The 18,468-nt window shown below is 39.1% G+C and overlaps 1 protein-coding gene across 9 annotated transcripts in view; it reads left to right on the top strand.

The window, feature by feature from the left end:
* Positions 1 to 18,468, top strand: part of znf423 (zinc finger protein 423) — a 333,162-nt gene that overhangs the window by 132,924 nt on the left and 181,770 nt on the right. For 8 of the 9 annotated variants that reach the window (XR_007263796.1, XM_020528461.2, XM_048605858.1 and 5 more), the window contains 2 exons: positions 8,623 to 11,858; positions 12,453 to 12,537. Coding sequence is in view for 8 of the 9 variants with exons in the window: in XM_020528461.2 (XP_020384050.1) it covers positions 8,623 to 11,858; positions 12,453 to 12,537 (3,321 nt within the window). In the remaining variant the exon portion in view is untranslated. The remainder of the gene's footprint in view (positions 1 to 8,622; positions 11,859 to 12,452; positions 12,538 to 18,468) is intronic. The other variant, XM_020528464.2, reaches the window with a different exon arrangement.

Genomic DNA, 18,468 nt, shown 5'->3' with positions numbered 1-18,468 from the left:
CATTTCTGAAGAAGAGTCTCGGCCCGAAACGTCAGCCTTCCTGCTCCTCTGATGCTGCTTGGCCTGCTGTGTTCATCCAGCTCTACACCTTGTTATCTCGTGGATTTAGAATAGTCTTGTTGGTTCACACTCGAGGGGCCAAAAGGCCTCCTCTGTACTGTATAATTCATTCATTTTTACCTTTAGCACAGCATGGCTATTGTTCATATTATTTACAGGGTGCACTGCAGTAATGCTTGAAATTGTTTTCAACAATATCTCTCAAATTAGCTATCTCTGCCACTTAGAAGAACAAACAGGCGAACACTGCCACCTTTAAGATTCTCTTCGAGTAACACATCAATGAGCTATGGAAATATATTGCCATTCCTTTATTGCTGGGTCAAAGTCTTGGGACTCCTTGCTTTACTTAACTGATAATGATGAGTGCTGCGCTAAGTGTACTGCAGTAGTTCAAGAAGGTGTTTCCCAATAAATTAAGGCTTTGCCAAACCCATCCACATCCTGCGAGTGATTTTGGTTGTACAACAATATTTTGGTGGCGGATTGCAGAAAATGAAATGATATGCGGAAGCTGGTTGTCTGGGATGTTGAGGAGCCGGGATATCAGTCAGAGATGTGTAAGAGGCAGTGGAAGTAGATTACTATACAAGGTGGAAAAGAAAGGTGACCTATTTAAGGATCCAATCAGCTACAACTGATTTGGGTACACAAGGTCTGATTTCGGTACACCAGGTCTTCACAAAAAATGATTTTGTAGTTGAGAAAAATTGGAAACAATGGATTACAGCCTATGCAGGACAGGTGATGGTGATTTAAATAATTGTGGGATTCTGTGACCTTATAATACACAACCATTGAAACCCCATCACTGGAAATGGAGGACAAAGTCCAGAAGGGGAACGGAGCAGTCAGAAATAGACCATTTGAAAGTGAGGGAAGTGGGGAAGCTTGTCAGTGTTGTGTTCTGTAAACTGTTAAACTCCAGCAGTACCTTTGTGCACAGATGAGGCTCTGCCCCTGAGGAGATATTGTATGTTTGTAAAGAAGAAACAAATTCTGCCTGTACATATTTCTTAGTGTTTGATGTGGGTGCTTAACTACATTTCAGTTATCTGGCTGACCATCAGGGGGAAAAAAAAATTGCAGCCTAGAAATTCCAGACCCACAAAGCTAAATTATTGTATTGACTGTTGGTTTAGATAGTGCAGACTTCAGATTCAAACTAAGGCCTTTCATCTTAAATTGCATTGCAAGCTTTCTGGTGCCTTCACTACATAAAGATTAGTTTCATTTCAATTCCTATGATGTCTGTACCAACTCTCCATCTCCTTACAGAGGAGTGTTTTAGGGCAATATTGATATTATCATTTTAGGGGTGTTGAAACTTTGATCCTGGTGGATCTGTGGCAAAACCATAGTGTGCCCACCTTTGGATCAGATGGGTGTATTTTCAAGCCATGTCAGGCTCAGGGGAATTACTGCAGATTAACTTTTAACAAAGGGGTCTTCTGATAGTAGCAATATCCCTACCTTTGAGCCAGGAGGCCTGGAATCAAGTCACACTTGCTTCAGAGGTCTATATTCATATCTCTGAGCAGTTTGATTAGAAGATATCTGAAACTTCGATCTGTTTGAACATTTTAGCCCCTGCTTGAACCTAAATTTGGATATAAGTATGCATAATACAGCCATTGGCTACTAACAGTATGAAATTACTATCCTGGAAAATTCATTCTGCTCGATTTAGCCAAGACAGCAGATACCTCTGTGTGCTTGTGCCTAATCCACTGGCTTTTGAAGATGGTGTTGAAGCCTGCATTTATACTTAATTTTTGCCTAATGTGAAACTTGAATATTTTTGGTACTCACTGCACAAAACCTAGTGAGCAATGAGGAGTATATTTAAGGGATTTTGGATGAATGTGTTTTCACACTTGTTTACTTAATGTGGTTAATGAGTTGGGCACATCTACCAAAAGCAAAGCATGTCCCATTGGTTAGCAGATCATGTATTGTTGTTCCTTGACTGTTTTTGTTGCATGAGAATAACATAGTCATGAAGCAAAAAAATGTTGGTGGATAATAGAATGTGCTATAAACTGTTATTTTTCAGTTGTACATGCAATGAAGTACAACTTCTGTCACTTGTTCATGGTCTCACTGGTTATTAATGTCTATTTCTAAAATTGTTTCCAGTTGGCAAAAACAGGACTGTTGATATCAGAAACCCATTTCACTAGGACAGTTGTTTCTCTGTGGACCAATTTTAAACAGGTGGCATTATAATTTAATTGTAAGGGAATGTTTCTCACACGTTTTGCTATATCCACAGTGTTCCCCAGTGTTGCTTTATACCATTTCTCCATCTTGCCTGTGCTGCTTGACCTTCTCTCAAGCTAAACTTTATACATTTGTAGTTGGTGTAGGTGAAATATTTGCTAAACAAAAAGAAAATCTACCCATGTTAGGCATTTACAATACTATTTGTGTTCCAGAAGGCTTAGCGATGGAGAAAATATTCATTGGAGGTATACATGGAATTAGCAAACCAGTCTGATTATGCAGAGTTTAAGGAGTGATTTAATGAGTAGAAAAGTTTGTACTGTGAGCAGTGAAGCAAATTCCTGTAGAAGGAACTGACTTTATTTTAGGCAAGGAACTGGCAGGTTGAAGAACATTGTCTTCACCAAGGGAAATTGAACATCTGTTTGTTGCGAAGTTGTGTAGAGGACGTTAGAATTTGTTTGTAAAATGATGGGGTGGGGCAAGAGTATGTGGTCCCTTTAAGAGATGATATGATTTTTCTCGGTTTGGAGATTTTTAAAACATGTGCAGGTGCATAGAGAGCTCTTGAAATTGAAACATTGTATCAAAAGGCTGCGTGGTTAGCAACCCAGGCAGTAGTTTGTTTTGTTATCGAGGCAACCAGTTCGCAAATCAGCCAATTAATTTAAACCAGGCACTTAGAAACTAAGAACCAATTAATTTTAATTGGCTTTCTGAAGAAGGGTCCAGACCCGAAACGTCTGCTTTCCTGCTCCTCTGATGCTGCTTGGCCTGCTGTATTCATTCAGCTCTACACCTATTTCAGGTTCTCCAGCATCGGCAGTTCCCACTGTCTCTGAATTAATTTTAAATCTGATAGTTTTGGTCCCAGGTTGTCAAAACTGTCGTAAGAAATTAATAGGTCATCAAGGGTATAAAAGAAAAGGGCGTTTGAAAATCGGTGTGAGAGCAACTGCCATCTAATAGAGTCGACAGCCCATCATCTCCAAAGAGAAAATCACTGGCTCTCACAGAATTCTCCAAGTTCTCAGAGTAACCATCATCTGACGAAAGGTACAGCGGCACTCCGAGCTAATATTCTTGACACAAGAATTTGACGGAGAGAGGCATTCCTGACATAAGAATTTGACAGAGAAAGGTGTTCCTGACTGAAGATCAGTGGAGAGGGCGCAGAGCATTCCGGAAGACCACCTGGTTGTAATTTCAAGGGATTAAGTTTTGATTTATATTATTATTATTTTGATTTGTGTAAGTGGGACTTGTATGTATTGGAACGTACACCATTAGAGTTTTGTTTTATTTGGGATTAGTTAATAGTCAAGGAGGAATTGTTCAATTTGTTAGTAGTTCTGTTAATTTGCTCACTGTTCCAGTTACATAAATAGTTACTTGTTGATTATAGAGTGACTGAAAGGATGTCGTTTGATTTAACCACTCCACTACAACAGATTGGAAAGTGAAAGGCAGGTTATACCACTTCTCACACTTCTTTTCAGATTATAGGGTGAGGCAAGGCTCCCTTGGTGTTTCGGTTTTAGTTAACAGAGGGGGTTAGACCTCCACTTTATAACATATTGGAAATAAAAGAACTTGCAAGGTTACAAGAGGAATATCCTGGATTGTTCACTAACTGTCATGGCTAGACTTCAGGCCCATAGAATTAGACAGGAAGAAGTGGAGTCATTGAAATAAAGATGATTTCGAAATTCAGTTCTTGGATGCAATTTCAAAAATGTAACTAAAACAGCGAAGATGAAAAGAATGATGTTGAGATGTTTAGCCCATCTTCTTTAATAGAGATGCAACAAACAGATTCAGAATTGAAAACATTATATCATTGTTGGTCTTTTCATGAGCTCCTGATGTAGTTTTTTCAAACACTTGCAGCTGCGAACAGTCTGTGTTGAGTTGCTCTTAAACAGTAAAGTTTTCAAAGCCGTAAACTCACTTGGTTTTCCAGAAAATGTCATCTGGATGCATTGGATTTTTCACAGGTGTACCTCTCGGTATAAAACAACAATGCCCACTGCTGATCGCTGTTTGCTATTTGTGGGTAAAAAGATGCTCCTCTTCCTTTCATTGGTTTAAGGATCTATTTGGTTTACTTTGATCATGGAAGAATTCACTAATGAATCTGAATAGGAAGAGGCTCTTTGCTCAACAAAATATAGTTTATTGCATGATTTAAGTTAGGTAAAATTTACATTAACCAGTTAGAAGGGGAGATGTGGTGTACCAGTCATTCATAATCCAAAATCCCAGGCTGGTGATGTCTGGATGTGAGTCCAAATCCCACCACAACAAATAGTAAAATTTGAATCCAATAAAAATTTAAAATTTAGGTCTTTTGTGGCACAGTGGTAGTGGACATATCTCTGTGCCAGAAGCCCAAGTTTCAAGTCCCACCTACTCCAGAGGCGTGTAATAATATCTCTGAGCAGGTTGATTAGAAAATAAATGCATTAGCCATTTTGACAATGCTGCTAAGACTGTTGGGAGATGTAGGTAATGCATCTGTCCAGTTGAAAATCCAAAATTATACTCCTAATGTAGCCACCTAATATTGTACAGCATCGTCAGGTTGGTTAGAGCTTACTGCAGTCTCCAGCATTACCCCTTTCAGAGCCATTACCTTGTACAAACAATTGATAATTTGATGCAAGAATAATTTATCCTGCAAATAGTATATACTAGGGACAAGTTGTGTCATTGGTGAAGAATGTGGATATGGAGCTCACTGGTAGGGGTGACTATCAGGTGAGTTGCTGTGCCCTAGTGGATGTTGAGTTTTTGAATTTTTTTTTTGTGGCATGATACATATCTGTTAATGAAGAATTTTTCATCACCCGAGTGATTTGGGTCTTTTAGATGGTGTAAATTGTTTGAGAGCTGAACCATCACCAAAGAGCTCGCTATGCTCTTCCCTGCTCTTCTCACAGTGTGGCTGCTCCAGTTTATCTTTTGATCATTGATATGACTAAAACTGTTGATTGTGGGGTACACTTGAAGTTCACAAATTACTTTGTTAATGTTAATTTGATTTTTTAAAGAATGTAAAGCTGCTGTGTGTTGACAAAATTAGATCATAGCTTAATCACTTTGATAAATACCCATTCTTTGAAGAAACTGAAGATGATCAGGTTTTTATTTGGTTGAAAATTCTGTTTGACGATCCCATACCAATTCATTAAGTATTTCCATTTCCCAAGAGCTAGATGAGGCTGAACTTGGCAGTCTGCTAGCAGTCCTCCAGCATGCTGCTAAAAATTTATGGAAGAAGTTCTTCTTCCGACAGAAAACTCCTACCAACTCCTCCCCACAGTTTCACTGCTCAGATCACAACTTCAACGTGGCCAGGAACTATATCTTGTGTCCCATCACTGTACTGAGTTCTTGTCCTTCAATACTGTACCATCATTTTTCCCAGGTGATACCATTAAGGAATAGCACTGAATACTTAAACCAAGTGAGCTCTTGAATGGTTGCACTTGTCCAGTGCTTCTACAAGAATGCATTAAATATGTAATTTTTAAATGTGGAAATGTTATACGTTTGGATAGCACTTTACAATCTCTCTCATCTTGTATATTCTCATCTTGTTTATTTTTCCCAACCCAAGCTGTCATTCCTTCATTGAACCAACTCCAACTTAATGAACAAGTTGTTAGAAATTTTCTTATTAAAGTTTACTTTTCTTTCAAAAGTGATTTCATCCTTGGTATTTCTCTTAAATGATTTTAAGGGACGAAAAAGATGGCCCCCACCACACTATTACCTAGCCACTTCAGCTTGTCTTTGGCCTCAGTTTTGAGACTGAGCCAACTGTTCTCAGTCTCAGAATCCTAACTGACCTTAAACAAACTTTCCATCTTGTAACGTCTCCATCATCGAAACTGCCTACTTCTGTATCCATTTGGGAAAGTAGTTGATCTCTCTTCCCTGTCTCGGCTCATCTACTGCTGAATTGCTCCTGCATGTCTTTTTTACTTTCAGACTTGACTCTAGACTCCATGCTTCGTGGCCAGCTTCCCACTTTTCATCCTCCTTAAAATTCAGCTGATTCGTACATTGCTTGTGTCTGATTTGTTGCATGTTCCCTCCAGCCATCACCGCTGTCCTTGTTGTCTTGGCTCACGCTCATGCTGCAGTTTCATTTTAAGGTTTTGGAGTTTCATTTTAAATTCTCATTCTTGAGTTTGAATCCCTCCATGGTCTTACCCTTCCCTATCCCTGTAACTTTCTCCAGCTCTACAACTGCTCGATACCTGTGTATTTTTAATTTTCTTGTCTTTTGCACCTCCATCAGCAAGTGATGCCTTCACTGGCTACGTTGTAATCCATGGAATTTTCACCATAAACACCTGTATCTCCGTCTCCTTTTTTATATGTTGTTTCTTGAAATCTACACTTTGATCAGTTTTTTGGCTAATCACCCTATCTCTATGCAGTTCACTGCTACGTTTTGCCCAATCATCGTTGTTTGGAATGCCTTAATATTTTTTGCCACATGTTTTACCACATTAAGTGGTGTCTGTAAATGTTGCTGCGCATAGTTGAATGAAACTGTGTCATACATTGCTTCTAAAAGACGCTTGTATAACCAAGCAAACCCAACCCTTCAAGGTAATTAATTGATCTGGTAGCAGCTCCCTTACAGGCTTGCAAATGGTCTCCTGGAAAATGTTTCATTCTAATTTAATTTGATGTGCCTGGACATCGTATTTATACTGTTTTTAACTTATAAAAATTTAATCAATTTTTCTAATCAACCTGTTCAGAGATGTTATTACTCACCTCTGGAGCAAGTGGGACTTGAACCCGGTCTCCCAGTCCAGGTGTAGAAACACTGCCACTGCACCACAAGAGGGGTCCTATTTCTGATATTGAATCATTTTCAGGGGTAAATCAATTAAATGTAAAATTGCAGTCTCTTATTTGATAATGATGAGCTTTCACAATCAAGGTAGACATAGTTTATATTTGCACTTGTGTGCATAAACGTGTGTGTGTGTGTATGTGTATATACACACATATGTAGAGCACCTTAACTACAATATGACACAAATGATCCTTCGTAGGAGAGTTAGCAAGCCAAGGGTCTTTTTATTAATGGCCTTCTATTTCATTTCTTGACAAACATGTGCACGCAAGTGCACTCACACACGTATGCTAACACACATTATCCAGGACGAACAGTACCACAGAAGATGCTTTGAAAATGCTGGTAGTTCAGCCTCATTTCATTATGCAATAAATTTTGCTGAAAATGTTTAATATTAGCATCCCTAGTTGCTAATTCCCGCATGTGAATATAGAAAAAGCATTCTAAAAGCCACATGCTCTTTGCCACTGTGTGTGAACAAGCCTATTTTAAAGGATTAGCACTTTTTAATGACCTTAATCCTCTCTCAATCTTTTTTTTTACATTCATCGTAATTTTAGTTTTGTAGCAATAAAGGCTTATGCTTGCAGGGTATAGTGTGCGATTCTAAATTAACAAAATATTTATATCGAAAATAAGTCTATGCAGTGACATTTATTGAAACTATTTAAAGCGCCTACAACATCAGATTCTACTGAGAGGCTGTTACAAAATAAAGGTCAGATTTTCCTGCTGCAAGAATCTTTAGGGAACAGTCTGGGGTAGTATTTTCTTATCAAGTGGCCTTAGAAGACAGTTTGGATTGTTTAGGGATTTGCTGTACTTCTGCATATAATTTTTTTGTACGAATGACAGTCTAACTTAAATAGAAATATATCTGTTTGATATTTAAGCTGCAAACACAATACTGTTTCCAAGAAATAAGTTAATATTATTTCAAAGTTTTTCCACTTTAACCAGTTTAGTTGTGCTTTGAGAATTCCAGTTATCAACCAAAATAATTCTCAACTGATTTCATTCGGGAATGTTTTGAATAGATTGATGGAGAATTGGAAGACCTGGCACCAGAGTAGCTACTTGCACTGGACCTAGTTACTGGGTATCTTCTTCATCCTAGATACGATAGATGAAAATGAATAAAATGTAGTATAACCTTATTAAAATAGCATTTTTGTGCTTTTAATGTTCTTGATAAAATGATGAAATATTCAGCTTAATAAGTTACTTAGCCACCTATAATTGTTGGAAATGTTCAGAAACCTATCTTTCAGCCGTAAAGTAGGTCCTATTTGGCAAAATTATATGGCACAATTAGTTTTATCATTGGCCATCGTATACTGCTGAGAAAAGCTCAGACTTTAATACAACAAAGTTGCATGCTGTAAGAATGGTTTGCCCTTATTCATCAAGTCAATCGAGAATTGAGTTTTATAATCTTCTTGCATTTGCAGATGGTGACGATGACCCACAAATATCATGGGTAGCTTCATCGCCCTCCAGTAAAGATGTTGCATCACCCTCCCAGATGCTAGGAGAAGGCTGTGATCTCGGTCTGGTGGATGAAGAAGGAGGGACTGGTTTGCCCTACCCATGCCAATTTTGTGATAAATCATTCAGCCGTTTGAGTTACCTTAAAAGGCATGAGCAAATCCACAGTGACAAACTTCCCTTCAAGTGTACATTTTGTAGCCGCCTATTCAAACATAAACGAAGTCGTGACCGTCACATCAAGCTTCACACTGGAGATAAAAAGTACCACTGTCACGAGTGTGAAGCAGCTTTTTCTCGCAGTGATCATCTCAAAATCCACTTGAAAACTCACAGCTCAAGTAAGCCATTCAAGTGCACAATTTGTAAACGTGGGTTCTCTTCCACAAGTTCATTGCAGAGTCATATGCAGGCTCATAAGAAGAACAAAGATCATATTACAAAGCTTGAGAAGGAGATGAAGAAAGAAGATGTTGTTTGCGATTATTGTGATGAGACATTTAATCAAGTTGAAGACTTGGAGAAACATATAGCAACAAATCACCCACAGATTTGTGAGAAAGCAGAGTTACAGTGCATTCATTGCCCTGAAGTATTTGCAGAAGAAAATGCATTGATAAGTCACATTGACCTAGCTCATGGGAATAAGAAACATAAATGTCCTATGTGCCCAGAACAGTTTCCTACAGTGGAAGAAGTCTATTGCCACTTGGATAGCCACAGACAACCAGATTCTAGTAATCATAGTGTAAGTCCTGATCCTGCTACAGGAAGTGCAGCTTCAATGAGTAGCACGACCCCAGATTCTAGTGCTTCAGTAGAACGAGGTTCCACGCCTGATTCTACCCTAAAACCATCCAGAAGTCACAGGAAACCTTCAGGATCTTTGGAAAGAGAAGGAAGTCAAAACTCTTGGTCACCAAAAGTCACCTATAGCTGCCCATATTGCTCTAAGCGTGATTTCAGTAGCTTGGCTGTCCTAGAAATTCATTTAAAAACTATTCACTCAGATAAACCTCAGCAAGGTCACACATGCCAATACTGCCTTGATTCACTTCCCACTTTATATAACTTAAACGAGCATGTCCGGAAAGTCCACAAAAATAATATTTTTCCAGTAATGCAGTTCACCACTGCATCAACGTTTCACTGCAATTACTGCCCAGAAATATTTGCAGACCTAAGTAGTTTGCAGGAACACATACGAATTACACATTGTGTTCCAAATACTCTCTCTCAAGATGGAAACCATACCTTTTTCTGTTCCCATTGTTCACTGGGATTTCTTACAGAATCTTCACTCTCAGACCACATTCAACAAGCTCACTGCAATGTAGGAAATCCCAAGCTGGAGTCTCCCGCACTCCAAGCCACGCAGTCCTTCATGGAAGTTTATTCTTGTCCTTATTGCACCAATTCACCCATTTTTGGCACCATTCTTAAGCTCACAAAGCACATCAAGGAAAACCATAAGAACATTCCACTAGCAGCAAACAGTGGCAGAAAATCGAAGTCAGAACAAAGTCCTGTTTCTTCTGATGCAGAAGTCTCTTCTCCGAAAAGACAGAGGTTGTCAGCAAGTGTACAATCACTGTCAAATGGGGAATACCCATGCAATCAATGTGATCTCAAGTTCTCTTCTTTCGAAAGTTTCCAAAGCCATCTGAAGTCACATTTGGAAATTCTTCTAAGGAAGCAATCCTGTCCTCAGTGCAAAGAGGATTTTGATTCCCAGGAGACCCTGTTACAACACCTCACCATACACTACATGACAACTTCGACTCATTATGTCTGTGAGAGCTGTGATAAGCAATTTTCCTCAGTTGATGACCTACAGAAGCACTTGTTGGATATGCATACTTTTGTTCTATACCATTGCACGTTGTGCCAAGAAGTGTTTGATTCCAAGGTCTCCATCCAGGTGCATTTGGCAGTGAAGCACAGTAACGAGAAGAAGATGTATCGCTGCACAGCCTGCAATTGGGATTTCCGAAAGGAAGCAGATCTTCAACTTCACGTCAAGCATAGCCATTTAGGCAATCCAGCAAAGGCCCGTAAATGTATATTCTGTGGCGACACATTCAGTACAGAAGTGGAACTGCAATGCCATATTACAACACACAGCAAAAAGTATAACTGTAAATTTTGCAGTAAGGCCTTCCATGCCATTATTTTGCTAGAAAAGCACTTAAGGGAGAAGCACTGTGTGTTCGACAACAGCAGCCAAAATGGTACAACAAATGGCATTGTATCATGTAACAAAAGAGTGGAGACTGATCTTCAGAACATACTGATGAAAAGCCAGGAAGCTCTAAACAGTCACGAAGCTAGCGAAGATGATATTGATGCTTCGGAACCAATGTACGGCTGTGATATCTGTGGTGCAGCATACACTATGGAGGCCCTTCTGCAGAATCACAGGTTGAGAGATCACAATATTCAACCTGGAGAAGATGATTGTTCACGGAAAAAGGCTGAATTCATCAAGGGGAGCCACAAATGCAACATCTGTGCTCGGACGTTTTTCTCGGAGAGTGGCCTCCGAGAGCATATGCAGACTCATCGTGGACCTGCTAAACACTACATGTGTCCTATTTGTGGTGAGAGGTTCCCTTCCCTTCTAACACTGACTGAGCACAAGGTCACACATAGCAAAAGTCTGGATACGGGAACTTGCAGGATCTGCAAAATGCCATTGCAGAGTGAAGAGGAATTCATCGAGCACTGTCAGATGCATCCAGATCTGAGAAACTCTCTCACAGGGTTCCGTTGTGTAGTTTGCATGCAGACAGTCACCTCTACTCTTGAGCTGAAAATTCATGGAACATTCCACATGCAAAAATTGTCTGGAAACTCTGCATCATCATCTCCAAATAATCAGAGTCATCAGAGACTCTACAAGTGTGCTTTATGCCTGAAAGAATTTAGGAGCAAACAGGACTTGGTGAAACTTGACATCAATGGTTTGCCCTATGGCTTATGTGCAGGTTGCATGAACAGAGGTACCAATGGTCAATCTTCAAATGTAACTCAACAGGAAAACAATGAACGAACCAGTGTCAGTCTTCGGTGTCCTGATTGTTCAGTTAAATTTGAAACCGTCGAGGATCTGGAGAGTCATATCCAGATAGACCATAGAGAAATGACACCAGAAACAAGTAGCCAGAAAAAGTCATCACAGGCATCACCTGCTCCAAGGGTAAGCAAATAAAAACATTCATACATTAAAAACAGTAGGTAAATTTGATATTAATGCAAGTATTCCTCAGCTAAGTAGTGTATCCAAATATGTAATTATAATAAACTGAGAGATTTGTCATCTTTATTGATTTAGCTGTGTGGCATCCATTTTTTTAAAATAAGAATTTTGTAAAAGTTTCAACTTGGTGCCATGTTGACTACAATTAATAATTTCAAGGTGCAGTTCAGTTTGAGTGAATTTAAGTTATTGTGCAAATTTAAATGGTCAGTGAGGGTAGTTAGCCAACTTGGTTAGATGGCTAAGGTATAGTTCAGATTGATGCTATCAGCGCAAGTTTGATTCCTTTCTGGCTGAGATAGATATGGGTGTGTCTCCTTCCCCTGCTCCTGAACCTGGAAAGCAACGGCAAACCAATAAGAACACTGCCAAGGAAAACAGCTTAAGATGAAGCATCACCAGATAATGAGTCTAAGACCTGCTTTTAGGCAGAGCACCCATGAATGACATCTCTAAATATACAATGCTAAATGAATACATTTAGTAATTAAATGAGTAAATAATAGTTTCCTTCATCTTATAATTGTTGGACAGAAGAAGACCTACCAGTGTATCAAGTGCCAGATGACTTTTGAGACTGAACGGGAAATACAGATCCATGTTGCAAATCATATGATTGGTAAGAACAATGTTATATTTTATACATTGGAGTCATTTGAATTTTTTTTTTATTAGTGCAAGTTTTTTGAGTAGAGGGTTTTGCCAGGAAATGGCTAAGTTATTTGCGGAGCTGCAAGTTTTATGACCTGTTTTGTTGCGGTATGGATATTTTGTCAGTACTTGGGTAGATCTGAGATGATATGTTAGGACAAAGTATTCCAACTATGTTTTGCTGAACATGCCCTCTTTTAGCAATATCTTTCTGTAATCTGTGCTCGTTGTAGGTATAGTTGGTAACCCACAATTCCTCAGTTATGGTTCTTCAGCTACTTTCTTCTGCTTTGCGCTTAAAGGTTTTAGTATTGAATCTGATAATATGATTACTGGCTGGAAGAGTGCTCAGATGGATCTGTTCCTCTTCCCTGGTGTTCAATGAGTCGAGGTTCAATGGAACCTGTGTTTTTGTGTTTTGAACACGCACTTCCAGCAACAAGGTGCCAGATGGAAAAGTTGTTCCAGACACTGTCCAACTTTTTCATATCCCCTCGAGCCATTCTATATCCTTCACTCCAGCCAAGTTTAGGAACATCAGCAGTAAAGTCGTGTTGACAGGCTTCATTGAAGAAAATTAACATAAATCAAAAAAGTCAATTTTAAGCATTTTATATGTGAACACCAAAAATAAAGATGAGGCAGATTTTTTTTGAGTGTTCACTTGGTGGCGAGCAGGGAGGGAGATGGTTGTTTTGGTTTTTTTTGGCATGAGTTTGCTACCTCACATGAAAGAATAGGAGCACTGTAAGTGGCTTTAACTAATGGGGAGAAGAAAAATCAGCAAGGCCTTCTCCCTATTCATTATTATGGAGAGCCTGCTGCTGGGCAGTGTGCACGTGGGCATGGGCTGAACTCAGGATGGGGCTCACTTTTATTGCTGTCCCTCCACTGCGTACATATATTTAAGCATGGTAACGCTGAGTTGGGGAATGCACTGAGGACTGCTGCTGCTCATGGAACTGCATTTCAGCAGGAACAGGATAGGAAAGTGATAAAGAGAGCAGGGATTTGGATAATATTATTTACTAATGTACAACAATATATTTATACTTTTTCAGTTAATGGATACATTACAATAAAACATCTGGCATAAAAACAGAAAATACTCAGCTGGTAAGGCAGCATATGGGGAGAGAAACTAAGTTGATGATTTGTACTATGCCTGGCACATTGTTACAACAACAACAAAATACTGAAATGTGTTTTTAGTTAATTGGTTAGGTTGCTGACAAACTGGATGTTTTGTCTTATATTATAATTAGTCACAGTGTGACTAATTTGAAACCATTCCAGTGAAATATTATGCAATAGATCAAGAATATACATTTTATTTCCTAAATGTTGTGAAGAATTGTCATATTGGAGTTGAAACATTAACTCTATTTGCTTCTCCACAGCTGTATGATGGAGCTGCTGATTTTTTTCCAGCATTTTCTGTTTTTATTATAATCATTTCACACCACACCTAGATATTACAGACATTGACAATCGCAAAATATAAGTTGACAAATTGTGATAGATTTTACTTAGATTTTCTGCCTGATTTGATGTGGTAATTGAGTAAAATGAGGAGGGCTGATGCATATCACCTCAAGATTGTCCGTCCCTTTTACGGCTGTGCAGGAGCCATTCTGAAACATTTAAATAGGTGATGAAGTAAGTGTAGCTAATCTCTTTGACCTTCACCCCAGACATATTAACAGTCAGATAAGCTTGTGGTGGATACTGCTTGGAGGAGATTGTCTTGGTTGCAACTGAGTGGTGGTGTTACTTTCATTGCATATAGATTTCTTTCGTGCTGTTGAGTTCAGTAAGTTTTGTTTCGACTTTTACTCGGCTTTGCTGGAATTACTGCTGTGGATTGGGGACATGAATTCTTGATGGGAAATCTTGTCTTTTCCCATGCTGTAGATAGTAGATACAGCAAGCTAGATTGGAGCCACTTTGAGGCGGCACAAAGTTGTTTTTTTTTCTCTTTGTACACATATCAATTCAAAAGAGGTTTGGCAAACAGAAGGGTCTTTTATTGATTGTAACTGTCTCTCAGAAGGTTGTCATTCTTCTTATCCCCTCCTTGCTACTGGCTTTGGGAAGAGTTGTCAGCTGCTTAATGAAGAATGGTGGCCTGCTTCAACCAGGTAAAGAGCATTCTTTCTACCAGTTAAGGTCACCACTGCTTTGAAATTCTTTGCCACCGGATTTTTCCAGGTAGTATCTGGTGACATTTCCCACATTATTCAGGCCACAGCTCACTGCCACATCAAAAAGGTCACTGATCGTCTGTTCAGGAGTGCAACACAATTTATATCCTTCCCGATGGAACCAAAGAAGCTGAGGGAAAGTGCAAGTTATAGCCTGGTATGGTTCCCAAAGGTGCAGGGAGCAACTGACAGAAGTAGATAGCACTCAAAGCGCTGTATGTCAACCTCCTAAAGAGTGGCAAAGGCTTGTCATTCCATTAGTGTTCACGTATTGAACAATGCCACGCAGATTGTCCTGCATGTGAATGCCCAGTATCAGGAAATTAGCAGGACATTTTTATCATATGTTAATCCACCATGTCAGACTCAAGACTCTGTGCCATATATCATGTTGCTGATTGGCAATCTTACCCAGTCCTCTATTATCATAGCTAATGATTTCAGCGCATTTCCCACAAATAGAAGGACCAACAGTCATTATATAGGAGATGCATCCAATCTAAGATACGCCATTGAGAGAACAGAAAGTAATTTGTAATTTTATCACCCTGAGCTCTTCAGAGGCTTAGCAGAGGTGTGGTTAAAAAGTCACCATGGCTGGAACCTGAACATTTTAAGGGTTTGTTTCAGTAGGACAAGAAGAAGGCAAAGGAGGTAAGGTAGCTCTATAAGCATAGGATCAGTCCAGAAATGAGAGGTAGTCTTAGGTTCAGGTGGTGAAACTGTAAAATCAGTTTGATTAGAGATAAGAAATGGCAAATAAAATAATTCACTAGTGGGAATGACACGAGATAAATTGTAGCGCAGAGTATATATGCACATAGGATGAAAACAGAAAGTCCTGGAGAAACTCAGCAGGCAATGTTTGTGGAGAGAGAAACAGAGTTAATGTTTTGCGTCTGATATGACTTATACAGAACTGTGCGTAGGGGTCTGTAAGAAAGTTACTGTGATAATTGTGGACGATTTTAATGTTCAGACAGATAGGACAAATCAAATTGGCAATGTTGGCCTGGAGAATAGGTTCATAGAGTGTATACATGAGTTTTCTGCGAACAATATGGTCTGGAGCCAACTAGAAAACTGGCCATTTAGACCTGTTTTAAGGCCTGTTTTGGACCTTTAATTTGTAGTGAGATAACAAAAGATCCTTGAGGTAAAACCAATGTTATAGAATTTTACATTTTGCTTCAGCGTAAGAAATGTGGTTCAAAACTTAATTAAAGGCATTTATAACAGTATTGAGTCAAAGTCGGTTAAAGTAGATTGGGAGAATATGTTAAATGGTAAAATGACAGGGAAGAAGTGGCAGACATTTAAGGAGAAATCTCATCATTCTCAACATAGATATGATCCATTGAGAAATAATGAATCTGAGAAAGATTCACAATCTGTGGCCAACTAAGGAAATTAAGGATGGTATTAAATTAATGTAAAAGTGTGTAATGTTGTGAGAATTAGTGAGAGCCTAGAACATTATAAGAGATTTGGAAACCAGCAAAGGATGCCTCAAAAAATGAAGTGTGAGAAATTGGTATACAAGGTTAAAACTAGCAAGAAATATAAAACCGACAGTAACAGCTTTTACAAGTATGTAAAATGGAAAAAGAGTATCTAAAATGAGCCTTGGTTCCCGAAAAGGGAAAACTGGAGAATTAATAAATTGGAAAAAGGAACTGATAAAGACTTTGGACAGATATTTTGTATTTGTCTTTGCAATAGAGAATACAGAAAACAACCCAAGAGTGCTGGCAAAACGGACAAAACGTAGGGAAAAATTTAAGACACTCACAATCACCAGAAAACAATTGTCAGAAAAACTAATGGGGCAACAGTCTGTCAAGTTCCATGGATCTGAGAGCCTGTATCCTAGGTTCTTAAAAGGACCTCATTGACTATAACCTGACGAAGGAGCAGTGCTTTGAAAGCTTGTGATTTCACATAAACCTGTTGGACCATAACCTGGTGTCACTTCTGACTTCGTCCACCCCAGTCCGGCACTGGCATGTCCACATCAAAATATCCTAGATTCTGGAAAGGCCCCAGCAGATTGTAAAGACGTAAATGTAACGCCATTATTCAAGAAAGAAGGGAGACAGAAAACCGGAAACTCGGCTAGTTCTCCTAATTTTGAAATTGGGAAAATGCTTGAATCCATTGTTGATGGTGAAGTAGCAGGGCATTTAAAAATCATAACACAATAAGGCAGAGTCAACATAGTTTATGAAAGGGAAATCATACTTAACAAATTTCTTTGAAATCTTTGTGAATGTCAGCAGGGATACAATTGATGTACTGTATTTTTCTTTTCCAATAGGTATTTAGTAATGTGCCACATTATGTAGTTTGTTACATAAAATGAGAGCTCATGGTGTAAGGGATATTAGCGGAGATAGAGTATTAGCTCGCTAACAGGAAATAGAGAAGTGGGATAAATAGGTAGTTTTCATTTTGACAAACTGTAGTGAGTGGAGTGCCACAGGGTCAATGTTAATGTTTCTGATTTAATATTAATAACTTAGTTGAAGGGACCAAATGTATTCTGCTCAAATTTGTTGATAATTGCGAAGTTAGGGCAGGAGATAGGTTGTGAGGACAATACAAAGAGTCTGCGAAGGAGAGAAATAGGTTGTGATTTTGCAAAGAAATTCTCATTTTGAATACAACATGGAAAATGTTAGCGAGTGTAGGCTTGAAAGACTAAATGGCCGGTGCCTGCTCCTTTTTCTTACAATCTTCTAAGCATTGAAGCTGTTTTTAAAAATATGTCATCACTGTGAAAAGTTTGGCCAATGCAGCAGCTAGTTAGCATAGTGCAAGTATCAACAACGATAATGAAATTAGTGACCAGACAGCCTGCTTTGACCTTGATGGTTGAGGCATGTATATTGAACAGACAAATGAACTACAGCCTTTTTCATCAAGTCATGCCATGGAATCCAGTTGTTCCCCAAGAAGGTGAGTGGAACCATCATTTAATTTTCACCTCCACCCAGTCAGTGCTGTACTCGTGTGACAGTCAAGATTATGCACTGAAGTCTCAGGTGAGGCTTGAGCCCCCAAGACCTCACTCGGGCAAGTCTGTTACCACTAAATCAAGGCTCACCCAAACATTTGTTTTAGATACTTCATTATGTATGGTGGAGCCATACAATATAGTCCAGATTCTTTGTAGTTTGCTCTGTACTAAAGAAGCTTCCAAAAGCTGAAAGGATTGACAATGAAGAAGTTGGGGTAAAAACAGTATCCCTAAAACTTGAGGAGGATATAAAGGAAGGAGTGGAGAGGAGTCAGGGTAATCAGCAGCCACGGAAAGAAGAGCTTCTTATAGCCCAGCCCTAACAACTAACTGCGGTTGATGTACCGTTTTTCCATTTTGTTACAGAGTCATGTAATCATTCAGCACGGAAACGACCCTTCGGTCCAACTGGTCCATGCTGACCAAGTTTCCTGAACTAAACTGGTCCCACTTGCCTGCGTTTGGCCCATATCCTTCTAAACCTTTCCTATTCACATGCCTATCCAAATGTCTTTTAATTGTTGTAACTGTACGTGCATCTACCACTTTCTCTGGCAGTTCATTCCACATATGAGCCACCCTCTGTGAAAAACTTGCCCCTTGGGTCTCTCTTCAATTTTTCTCCTCTCACCTTAAAAATACACCCCCTAGTTTTGAACTCGCCCACGCGAGGGAA

This window comes from Rhincodon typus, chromosome 15 (assembly GCF_021869965.1).
Source record: "Rhincodon typus isolate 14 chromosome 15, sRhiTyp1.1, whole genome shotgun sequence".
Taxonomy (NCBI): Eukaryota; Metazoa; Chordata; class Chondrichthyes; order Orectolobiformes; family Rhincodontidae; genus Rhincodon; species Rhincodon typus.
Note: the sequence above shows the minus strand (reverse complement) of the source record. Positions and strands in the feature narration are given on the sequence as shown.